General features: G+C 47.4%; 1 protein-coding gene across 1 annotated transcript; it reads right to left on the bottom strand.

Annotated features, from left to right (window-relative positions):
* Positions 1 to 869: 869 nt before the first annotated feature.
* Positions 870 to 2,726, bottom strand: LOC125750908 (uncharacterized). The gene is made up of 2 exons (XM_049029266.1): positions 1,989 to 2,726; positions 870 to 1,540 (listed from the first exon to the last, which is right to left on the bottom strand). The coding sequence occupies exons 1-2, from the start codon at positions 2,577 to 2,579 to the stop codon at positions 1,145 to 1,147; spliced, it is 987 nt and encodes a 328-aa protein (XP_048885223.1). The 5' UTR covers positions 2,580 to 2,726; the 3' UTR covers positions 870 to 1,144.
* Between the last annotated feature and the right edge of the window lie 10,242 nt (positions 2,727 to 12,968).

Below are 12,968 nucleotides of genomic sequence, written 5' to 3'. Positions count from 1 at the left end.
TCATGTACCCAGACAGCAGATACATACACAGCCATCAAACACATAAGCAGTCAGCAGACACAAATGCTGCAAACGTACCCACATTTATTTTTTAATTTATTTGTCCTCCACATCTTGTCTCCCTCCATGGCCCTTTGATGTTCTCTAGCAGATGCCATCACCTGCAAAGCTCCAGTTCCCCCATAGGGGTCAGAGGTTAGGATACGGAGCCTGCGTGTTGGATACCCTAACTCCACTCATCGAGATGACCTCTGAACCCGGTGGAAGGATGTTGACAGAGTCTTCAACTGCAAAGATCTTTTTGAAGTGAGCCTTTCTCCCCAGAGTGGGTAATTAGCAGCAGGGGCCAAACGTTTGGTCTGATGGGGGGGTCAGACTGTGGAGAATCTGAACCAGGACCTGCCCTCTCTCTGCCATCTTTGAAGGTGACGTTGATCTGGACACAGTGAACGTGAGAAGCTCCTGCTCTTCCTGCAAGACGGGGCTCACGGGTCATGTAGGGTACAGCTGGATCAGCACAAGAACTCTGTCTGCTATAAGGTTTTATGTTGAGCTCTACTTAGTCAGCTTGACTGAAGTATTCCTTAGTTAAACACATTTTATTTTCAATTCCTAACTAATAGTTTGTGGGTTATTGGATTCTTAAAAAATGAGAATTGAAAACAAGAATATTTTGATAATTCTTGATAATTCTTCTTTTTGATAAAAAAAAAATTTTAGGTGCTATTAATCATACATCCATCCATCCATTTTCCAAACCCCTTCTGGGTCGCGGGGGGTCCGGAGCCTATCCCGGAAGCAATGGGCACAAGGCAGGGAACAACCCAGGATGGGGGGCCAGCCCATCTCAGGGCACACTCACACACCATTCACTCACACTGGCACACTGGTACGGGCAATTTAGCAAGTGCAATTGGCCTCAGCATGTCTTTGGACTGTGGGGGGAAACCAGAGTACGCGGAGGAAATCCCACGACAACATGGGGAGAACATGCAAACTTCACACACATATAACCCAGGCAGAGACTTGAACCTGGGTCCCAGAGGTGTGAGGCAACAGTGCTAACCACTGCACCACCATGCCACCCCTGCTATTAATCATTTGCATAATAATGACACCCACAGGCACCTAAAGACACACGAGGTCACACCCACCTACAGACACACAAGGTCACACCCACATACAGACACCTACAGACACACGAGGACACACCCACACACAGGCACCTACAGACACACGAGGACACACCCACATACAGACACCTACAGAAACACGAGGTCACACCCACATACAGACACCTACAGACAAACGAGGACACACCCACATACAGGCACCTACAGACAAACGAGGACACACCCACATACAGACACCTACAGACACACGAGGACACACCCACATACAGACACCTATAGAAACACGAGGACACACCCACATACAGACACCTACAGAAACACGAGGACACACCCACATACAGACACCTACAGAAACACGAGGACACACCCACATACAGACACACGAGGATACACCCACATACAGACACCTACAGACACACGAGGACACACCCACCTACAGACGGGCAATTTAGCAAGGACACGCCCACCTACAGACACACGAGGACATGCCCACATACAGACACCTACAGACACACGAGGACACACCCACATACAGACACATAAGGATACACGAGGACACACCCACATGCAGACACATAAGGATACACGAGGACACACCCACATACAGACACATAAGGATACACGAGGACACACCCACATGCAGACACATAAGGATACATGAAGACACACCCACATACAGACACATAAGGACACACGAGGACACATCCACATACAGACACACGAGGACACACCCACATACAGACACACATAAGGACACACGAGGACACACCCACATATGGACACCTACAGACACACGAGGACACACCCACATACAGACACATAAGGACACACGAGGAAACACCCACATACAGACACACGAGGACACACCCACATACAGACACACGAGGACACACCCACATACAGACACACGAGGACACACCCACATACAGACACATAAGGACACACCCACATACAGACACATAAGGACACACGAGGACACACCAACATACAGACACATAAGGACACACGAGGACACACCCACATACAGACACATAAGGACACACGAGGACACACCCACATACAGACACATAAGGACAGAGGACACACCCACATACAGACACATAAGGACACACGAGGACACACCCACATACAGACACATAAGGACACACGAGGATACACCCACATACAGACACATAAGGACAGAGGACACACCCACATACAGACACATAAGGACACACGAGGACACACCCACATACAGACACATAAGGACACACGAGGACACACCCACATACAGACACATAAGGACAGAGGACACACCCACATACAGACACATAAGGACACACGAGGACACACCCACATACAGACACATAAGGACAGAGGACACACCCACATACAGACACATGAAGATCCAGCACACATAGTTATACCGTAAAAACAACTAAACTGAAGCCCAAAACCAGGGAGCATGTTGTGCTATTGTTTTATTCAATATGACTGTCAATGCTGATATGATACGAACCCCTTGCATGGTGCCTTTCCTCTTGGCGTCCTGTCATTAGTAGTTATGTAGCATGAAGAACTCCCATAAGCCCTTGCAGTTTGGTAAGGGTTACGGAGTTACGAGGTTAATGTTAGAGGAGGATGCTGCCTTCATGCCCCCTCCCTCCCCACTCTCCCTGATAGCTTACAGGCCCCAGTGCGAGCCCCCCCCCCCCTGCTGTCATGGCTGCCGGTAGCACAGCGGGAGATATACACACAAATCACCCCCATAAAACTTATGATGCCGGGAAAGTATTTTAATGGCTTCCGCACTCTGGTAGCAGCGCTGGGCGGCGTGTGCAGGCCTGGCCGGCCGTGGATGTGAAACACATGGCGGAACATGGGTGGCAGGAAACGAGGAAGCTTGTAAACAGACATGATGGCTTGTCAGCTTGTAATTCATAGGGGTTACTTACTGCAGGCAAGGTAAGTGCTGTCTGAACACTGCAAGACAGACAGGAAATCACATCCAGGCCAGGAGCCTGAGTCACGGGGTGTATGCGCAGACCAGGTGCCAGTGATGGAGTGTATGCGCAGACCAGGTGCCAGTGATGGAGTGTATGCGCAGACCAGGCTGCAGTAATTGAGTGACTGTGCAGACCAGTCTCCCGTGAGCTGGTCTTTGTGCAGATCACGGACCAGATCATTGCACGAAGGTATCTGCGCAGACCGGGCCACATGGCCGGAACAGAGGGCCACAAATCTATATCCTGTGAGAATAATGTTTTGTGTTTTTTTGTTCCATGAAATGTAGCTGCAGCAATCAGCCAACACCAGCAATCAACAGCTCTGCTTGTTTGGTTCATCCAGGAAGGAGCCTGTCGTAGGATACAAAGTCAGCGTGCTGTCTGGGTCAGGAGGCGTCAGGAGGTCCCCTTGTTCAATGGTATCCAGGAAAATATCTAAAGCAACATTAAGTATTTTTGAAGAAGTCTCTCACAGTTTAGGCGACTGCGGCAAAAGCACTGTAGTAGGTCTGGGTCTCGCCGCTGACTCTCCTTCCAATACCACTGCATTTCTGCACTGGTTCCTCACACACTGCGACCAGCAGCTGCTCAGTGAAGCAGTTCGGGGCCCCACCCCCAGGAAGTGCAGCAGCATTTCACTGCGTATAGCTGCGACACACATGTAAACGTCAAGTTCACTGCCAGCACTAGTAGGAAAAAAGGCAGAAAGATGCAGAATGGATCCCTGCCCCGAGACTCGCCTCACCATCTTCCCTCTGCTTGGCAAAGCTGCGTTACTGTCACACAGAGAAGCTGCCCTCGGGCTAATTAACTGAATAAGCCCTTTTTTAACCAAATCATGGAAAATAATAACTTGTGCAAGGCAGAGCCGGGCAGGGATTAGCGCATGCTAATGGGCCGGCATGTCGGGACACCAGGAATGCATTTATGTCCTGCACTGAGGTTAAAACACTAAAACTCCGCAAGCACAGAGGTTCTGGGAGCTTAAATGTCTCCTTATCCTCAGGACTTTGTGTTTTTGTCTTGTCAAAAATGCCAAAGAAGGGACCCAAAGTTCTTTGAGGAGGTGGTTTGATGGTGTATGCATTTATGCTGCAGTTGCACTTTCCAGACATTTTTCTGGACAATTTTTTTTAAATTATGAAATGTTGGAGTTGGGGTAGCTGATTTATTAATAGGTCCAGACTTCATTTGTGCCATTAAGGGGGTATAGGCAGGGGGGGGGGGGTTGGAACAGGCACGTTTAAGGTAGAAAATAAACACTCACATCCAGCCCAAGTGTCTTCATCTCGCCTGCGGTGCTGGGCTGCGCCATCTCCATGGCGACGCGGTGCGGGCAGCAGCGGCTGTCCCAGCTGTTGGGGGGGGCGGCTGGGTTGTGCCTTCATTCAGGCTGCCTCCTTGCTGTGTGTGCCTTTCAATCTCCAGAATAGGGCCTGGGCTAATCCATGAATGTTACCGCGCTCACTCCATTCCCACTGAATCAGGTCCTGTGGAGCTGGGGGGGGGGGGGGGGGGCGGGGGGAGTGTGGGGGGATTCCGTACTCAGCTTCACACTTGATTGGTCCCTTCTGGAGTACCCCCCCCCAGCCCCCCTCCCTGCTGGGCATGAGCCCATTGCCCCCAGCACATATAGACAGTCCCTCCTCAGCACTGAGAGAGGTGGGGGGCATCCTGGGCTTCGCCCCTCCATGTAATTACCGCTCGTGGGCGGGGGGTACCCTGCTGGGGGCAGTCTCCGTCTCCTGGTGTCCGCAGCCAGAGGCTTCGCCCTGTCCTCTGACCCGATCTCTCCCACACCCTGGAGCCCAGCCCAGACAGTGGGACATTTAGCTGCGTTTGTGGATCCGAGGGAAGCTGGCAGGTTCCTCAGTGTGACAAGCAACGAACCCTCTGAGGTCTAAGGTCATGCCGCCGCCGCTCACGGTCACCTGGGCTATGGTGAGCATCTGGCTATTCCTACTGTCTGTGACAATCAAGAAAGAAACGTGAAAAAGACAAAGAGTCAATAAAGACGTCATCTGTACCTGTGAACGCGCTCCTCATGCCAGCACATGGTCGTCAAACCCAAGGGCTGCTGTAGATCACGTGACATGAATTATTTTTTTACATTTGGTGTATTATCATTCAAGCCAGATGACTTGTATTCACCTCATTCTTGCTTTGCGTTCTGTCATGGCTGATCAGAAGAGCCTCTCTTAATTTTGAAGTGCTGCATAAAAAAAACAGATTGAACAATTAACCAGAAGGGGGCGCACTTCTCTCTCTATATTATGAAAGTGCCTGTCCTCTCTCTCTCTTTATTATGAAAGTGCCTGTCCTCTCTCTCTCCTGTCTTCATTCCCCTTAAATAAAAATAAAATTAAAGAAAAACTCATTGTTTACCTACATTTTTTTCTGTCGTTGAAAGAATAATCAAACACAGTAAAATCAACCAAGTGTAAAAATCCAGGACAATTAAAAACTGGTGAGCTTCTGAAAGCCAGGCTGACTGCCCCCCAAAGACCCAGGTGACCCCCGTGCTACTCCCAGACTCTGCCTTATTGGACCAGGCCCGCTCAGACAGGCCGACCAGTGCCGAGTCTTGCTTCAGATCTGTGTGAGACGCGGAATGTGGAGGCGATGTGTTTTCTGGTGATGTGATTTATGAAAAGGGCTATACCGTGAAAAGGTGATCAGCTGATTCCTCGTCACCATGGAGAGCCTGTTTGGGGACTGAGTGACCAGCACTGACATGGAGGACCACGCGCCGGCCAGGTGAGTACCCACCTGCTCTCACGGTCAGATGCTCCACATCTGTCTGAGAAGGAAGAGTCAATTAGTTACAGTTAACAGAATCTGTTTCCAACTGTGTTTGAGTATCTCTTCCTGGTTATTCTCTTTCTCCCCCAGCTGCCTACGCTTCTGATTTGCTTTGCCAAATCTCACATACAGATCTGCCACCTGTGCTGCATTTAACGAAATTGTTCGTTAAATAAAACTATAATAAAAACTTGAGGAGAAGGAAATCAGTTCATGCACTTCTGCATACCTCCTCTTTGCGGGAACCGTGTGGCTCAGCCTGCTTGGATGCTAATTTACATCCCGTGGTCAGCATCCTGGGCGAAGATGGCGGGGTGGGGGTGGGGGGGGGGTACTTCCCTCCAGTTAAATAAGGACCCTGATATGCCCCCCTCACTTTTGAGAAAAAAAAACACAAAACTCTGATAAGTATCATCCCTAAATAGGGTTGGATACCTAGATGTTTGAACTCATCAAACTTTGTGGACCATCACGAACTACTACAGCCTGTGGTTGCTGCACTAAACACACACACACACACACACACGCACAGTCTCCCTTTCTTTCCATTTGCAGATAGATAAAGTATAACACATGTATTCGTATTACCCTGCACACAGCTTAAAATTTAAAATTTAACGTAGGATAAATAAGTCAGGTATGTTACTTTCTAAAACATTTTATTCTAAAACACATGGGCTTGCAGCATTTGTGTATCCTGTTCGTGTTCCGCCGTTGCGGGTTTTGAGCCGTAACGAACTTGAGAGCCGCACTGCTTAAGTTGTGCCAGATGCAGTTCTGCTGACACAGACAAAGCAGTTTGCAATATAGATAAAAAGCAATTTGAAAAAAACCTAAGATTTATCATAGTGTCCTTTCAGATAGCAAGCAATGCAAGTAGACATGAATTCTATATAGGCACGATCTATTCCCCACCTACGCTGGGTGCAACTGTCAACATCATTTTCCATATTTCTGGCTAATTTATGTTACTGCAACAAATATAACTTCATCTACGTTTGACCTAACATGATGTAACATAATATAATTATGTCTGTTAGAATAAAGCAGTAAATCTATGAATGTGTTCTCACATAATGTGTAACATTACAGTATATTAGGGCTCAGTGAATTTAAACTTGCAATACATTGTAGTGAAGGCTATCTGCTGTTTATGCTATTGTCCAATACACCATTTGTAGACTTCATACCAGACGACAAAGTAACAGTGTATGCATGTCGACCGGTGTCCATCAAAATGTGTAGTGGGTAGTAAATCATTAGCCCAAATCACATTGAATGCCTCATCAATCATGGCTGGATAAACTAAAAAGTTGAAACCTTTTGGTCACTGTGCCCCTTCTTATCTCCTGTGCCCCTGGTCGGCAGAGTGATTACGCTGTTGGGCCTGTAACCCCAGCAGCCCCGCGAACTGGCTAACTCTGCATTCCCAATGCTGCATCGCTTTGGACGAAAGCATCCGTAAAATACATAAACGCTCTTAATGAAGAAGGCGCGCTAACATTAAGATTTCAGTTAATACATCTTGTGGGAATTTCAGTTAATAAGACAAAAAAAAGGTAAGATTTTCCATACATCCATCTTCCAAACAGCGACCCTGTACAGGAGCTGAGGGGAGCCTGACACTGGCCCCGGCAGAACTGGGCACGGGGTTGGGGAATGTTCTGGACAACAGGCCACTAGATCATGGGGCACAATGTCGGGGTAACATCCTGGAGGGGGTACCAGCCCATCACAGGGTACATACAATCACACACTTTGAGCAACTTTGAGAAGAGTCAAAAAACTGCATGTAGTTTAGATTGTAGGAAGAAACCAGGAAAAAAAACCCTGCATGATTCAGGGAGCACGTGCAGGCTCCTCCCACAGAGTGGAGGCGGGGGGTCGGTCTGTTTTCTTTAGATTGGCTGATGGCGCCTGAACAAGTGACGGCTCTGAGCCCTGACTGGCTGGTCGTGACAGCGCCGTGCGTTACTCAGGGTCTCCATGGCAGCATTATGTCATCCCAGTCAAAAGGCTTTGGCCCATTGGTCAGTTGGGTTCTGTCACATGTCCCTTACCATGGGGTGGCAGGTAGTGGGTCACATTGGCTAGCCTGGCATCCTCAGATGCTTCCATGCATGATGACGTGGTGTGCCTGTGTTTCTGGACAGTGGCGAGGTAATAATAGGTTGTTCTAGAACATTCTGGCCAGGAAACGAGGGAATCATGGGTGGTCTGTGAGTCACAGGACCTGTGAAGCTGCGGTTCTCCGCATGGCTTAAGTTTACATTCATTTTGGTTCTTTGGTCTACACCACAGTGTGGGCAACTTTCTGCCTGTACGCTTGTAAAAGGACCAGTAAGTATTACAATGGAGAGAGAACACTGTTTACACAAAACCAACCCCCCCCCCAAGTTTATTGTGGAAATGGCACAGCACCATTGTTATGTTTTAGAACTGATTGTTGTGCACGTTCTGATCCTGCCGAGTTCGACATGTCCCTGGGTCAACAAGGGAGGGGCTGATGTTGCACTTCCTTAAGCAGTCACAGTCTTCACTGCATGACATCACCACATTAATTAAAGCCAATGTTTTCTGCTAAGAAACAACATACACAGCTCTGCGAAGTAACTGTTTTACTGTGTGTCTTTATTTCATGATGATGATGATGATGATGACGACAACGACAATAACAATAAAAACAATTGGCCACTGTCTGATCACACGCACAGTGGCTTTTCCTGCTGAGCTGCACACCGTCTTGAAAACCTTGAGTATAAAAATAAAAAAAAAAGAAAATGGACACATGTGGTGATGTCATACAATGAAGGCTGTGATTGGCTGAAGAAATTAAACACAAGCTCCGCCCTCGCCGACCCAGCGACCCGCCGAACTCTGCAAAATCAGCCTGTCCAACTGTTGTGAGGAATATCTGTAACATCTCTAAGTCTAAACTATATGATTCTAATAAAACGACTCGCACAGAAAGCTGTCAGATAGAAATGCAGTCTCCAGACGTATGATGGTTATAATTATTTTATCAGCCTATAAGCAGCAATGCATTTTAAGTAAAAATATGTTCTACTGCACAAGAGTTTTCATTTAAATCAATAAAAAACTTTCATGAAAGATTAAATATACAAAAAACAATAATCAAGCTAAATTACACTTAATCTGTCTCTTTATTTATGATTAATGTGAGTGAAATGCTTCCTCAGTGTCACTGACAAAACCAAGGCTGTTCAGAAGCTTTAAACCATGGATCAACCAGGATATTAAATCTGTGAGAGCTGCTTCATTTTCTGATTCTTCCCAGTTAGATTGCAGGCGCACATTACATCTTAATAACAGGCTTCCTCCACCATAACACCAAACTGTAGGATCATCCTGTACGATCATAATTTACATAAACTACAGTTTTTAACGTGATTTAGCTTTATGCAGTTTCATTAAACACCGAAAGCTTATGAATTCTTAGAATGCGTAGAATTCCTTACTTGATGTTTGATTCCGGATAGAGGACGGGAAACACGGAAACCTAAAGGAGAGACATTCCGGCCTCCAGACGTCATTCAGCAGTGCCACACTCTGCTTACGGGATATTCCGGATTTTTTTTGAGTTTATTTTTATCCTTCGTCCTGTTTGGTAATGGATGGTAAGTCAAGATGCATCGTTTCATATCGTTACTGGCACTCAGCAAACTCATCCGGCTGCCCGGGTTTGAACCCAAGAACAGGATCATTTGTTGATCTCATCATTAGGCATCTTGTGAGCTGATTCTACCTTATTTAACACTGGAGGCCACATGTGCAGCGATGGTAGCATCACATGGGGATCTCCGTACCATGACGGGAGCAGCAGTGTGGGATGGCAATGATAATGGAGGTAATTATCACATGAGGGCAGATTTCGAAGCTTTAAGGTATGAGCGGGATGGTGCAGAACACCAGTGTCTATATTCAAGAGCAGTCAAAGATGCTTAAAGGACTTAATGTTTTTCATAAGATATTTTTATTTGATGATGTCCCCTCGGCTGCTAAACTTCATTATATAACCAGGAAGTGGTGAGCCGACATTCTGCCCATTGTGTACAGTGACATCTTGTTTCCAGGGTGATAAAGTCCTGCAGTGTTCATCTTCATTTGTGTGGCCAACTGGGGACATGATGACACACAGTCACCCTTAACTGCCAGTTGCTTGCATGCTGCTGCCTCGGGGCTCTCTGTCTCAGTCCCTCTCGGTCCTGCCAGCCAGTCGCTAGAGAGTTTGTGAATGAAAATGTCCTGCTTCAGTGCAGATGTTCGGTGTAGACAACAATACTTCAGTGCAGACAGTGTGACTTCAGTGCAAAAAGTGAGGTTTCATTGCAGACAGGAAGACTTCAGTGCAGACAGTGAGACTTCAGTGTAAACAACGAGGTTTTAGGCAGACAACGAGGTTTCAGTGGAGACAGTGAGACTTCAGTGCAAACAACAACGTTTCAGTGCAGACAACGAGGTTTCAGGGCAGACAGTGAGAGTTCAGTGCCGACAGTGAGACTTCAGTGCAAACAACAAGGTTTCAGTGCAGACAGTGAAACTTCAGTACAGACAGCAAAACTTCCCTGCTGCATGTAATTCTATATGCAGACTGGGTGTCACTGCAGGCAGAGAGAAACTGGATCCTGTGCCTAACTCATATATGTGCCTAACATATATTCATGCTATATTTACTGCTATAACCACAGCCTAAAAAACTCCAAAAAACCAAACCTAATATTAATTAGTAGTTTATAGTGGCGGCTCTGGCAGTTAGCACATGGCAGTTAGCGCCTGGCCATTAGTGCCTGGCTGTTAGCAGCTGGCTGTTAGCGCCTGGTGGTTAGCGCCTGGCTAACTGCGTGAGCTTTCCCTCTCATTCCAGATTTCCCTGTAATTGTGATGAGCAGTGCAAGCAGCTTTTGTCACTTCAGGGGACATTTAGGTGCACACAGAAAGCAGAAAGCCGCCACAGAGAGGCCCTCTCCCGCTCATCCTTATGAAGACATTTGCCCATTGCACATTTTTGGGCTGTGTGGGACACTGAGACCGTGCTATGCATGACTCCTGTGGAAATGGGATAATGTGGCCTCCTCTCTCTATAATACAAGAGGGGGGATGAGCAGTCCAGGCAGGGTACATGGCTTATAGCTTTCATCCCTGCCCTGAGACTCCGTAGTGCCATCATGACTCTCTAGCTGGGCCTTTGACTCCTGAATCTCTGTTACTCCATCATGACTCTCTAACTGAGCCTTTAACTCCTGAATCTCTGTTGCTCCATCATGACTCTCTAACTGAGCCTTTAACTCCTGAATCTCTGTTGCTCCATCATGACTCTCTAACTGAGCCTTTGATTCCTGAATCACTGTTGGTCCATCATGACTCTCTAACTGAGCCTTTGACTCCTGAATCTCTGTTGCTCCATTATGACTCTCTAACTGAGCCTTTGACTCCTGAATCTCTGTTGCTCCATCATGACTCTCTAACTGGGCCTTTGACTCCTGAATCACTGTTGCTCCATCATGACTCTCTAACTGGGCCTTTGACTCCTGAATCTCTGTTGCTCCATCATGACTCTCTAACTGAGCCTTTGACTCCTGAATCTCTGTTGCTCCATCATGACTCTCTAACTGGGCCTTTGACTCCTGAATCTCTGTTGCTCCATCATGACTCTCTAACTGGGCCTTTGACTCCGGAATCTCTGTTGTTCCATCATGACTCTCTAACTGTGTTGTTTCCGTCTCTCTAACTCTGTCTTTGACTCTTGAGACCATGTGAAGCCTTCTGTGGATCAGTAGAGGGATGATAGTGGCCATACTGTATAGCTCAGCCAGTTAGGGATGTGTTTTCATATCTGAAGGGCCCTGGGTTCAAATGCTATGGTTGGCAAAGTAATCATAGCATCGCTGGATCCTTGAGTGAAACCCTTCACCCCAGTTGTTCCTGGGATGCTGGCTGGCCCCGCCCTCTGACTCTCACTTGTATGTCAACAAAACCTAAAATAAATATGCAGATGCCCACTTTCAGTGGCCTAGATCCATGCTACCCTGCTCCTTCTCTGTGTATACAGATAAAAACTCAAATTGGGAGAAACTTAATAGGATCCAGATCTAGTTTCCTCTGATTTACCACTGAATTTCACACCTTCTTCTTTGAGCACCAGCCGCACTCCATTTCCTTCCAGGAGTGTAAAAGACACAAGTAAAAGTCTCCCGAGTTGCGATTCCCTCTTCATTGCCCTTTAAAAAGCAGTAACAGATCTGGATCTCGAGCCGCTGAAATGCTCCTGATGGCGGTAAATGTTTTAGTCTGACTCGCGACGCTGTTACCAGCGTTTGCGGCTAAAGGGCGGAAACACTGGCAGCTGCCAACGGAAACACTGATCACAGATCAGCTGATCAGGTGCACACACCTCCCCCAAGTGCCCCGAGAGGCAGCCCATTGCGCTGGGAATGCTAATGCCCCGAATCCTCATCCATGGGTTCGTGTTGCTCGGCTGAGCCCGGCTTTCTCAAAGGCTTGACCTGCATGCTGAGAGTGCCCTAATGGAGCTCAGTTTGAGTCCCTCCAGGAATGGCTGCCCCCCCCCCCCTCCGGATATAAACATTATTCTAGGCTACACCAAAGGTGGGGGAATGGGGGGGGGGGTGCAAGACCAATGAATCTCTCAGACCCAGTTACTCATCTGCACCGTAATTCTTCAGAAAGTTCTCATGAAGCAACCTGCCTGATTTCAACACTACGTCAGGGCTTTTGAAGAGTGAGATCACAGAGAGTGCCACGGGTGAATAGTTAGACAGCCACACCACCACTGATGGCATCATCCCGCTGTCATCTTGAGCAGGAAAACAAACACGGGGAGCAGCGACAGAACATGGAGCACAGATGACGAGACAAGAAAGTCAAGGAGCACCATTCTGATTGGTCCCCGGCAGAGGTAAAAAAAAACACACACCTGCTGCTTTGGATTGACGGATGCTTGACAGCTTAGCCTAGAAATGCAGAAAGATCCTCGCATTTAAAAATGGGACTCCAGATTTATTTTAAT

Source organism: Brienomyrus brachyistius, chromosome 10, assembly GCF_023856365.1.
Source record: "Brienomyrus brachyistius isolate T26 chromosome 10, BBRACH_0.4, whole genome shotgun sequence".
In the NCBI taxonomy this organism is placed as follows: Eukaryota; Metazoa; Chordata; class Actinopteri; order Osteoglossiformes; family Mormyridae; genus Brienomyrus; species Brienomyrus brachyistius.
Note: the sequence above shows the minus strand (reverse complement) of the source record. Positions and strands in the feature narration are given on the sequence as shown.

Excerpts from the sequence above, each read along its gene's own strand:
- LOC125750908 (XM_049029266.1), bottom strand. The coding sequence starts at position 2,579 with ATGCTCCCTGGTTTTGGGCTTCAGTTTAGTTGTTTTTACGGTATAACT. Across the intron at positions 1,541-1,988 it reads GTATGTGGGTGTGTCCTCGT|GTGTCTGTATGTGGGTGTAT; the intron begins GTGTCTGTATGT and ends GTGTGTCTGTAG.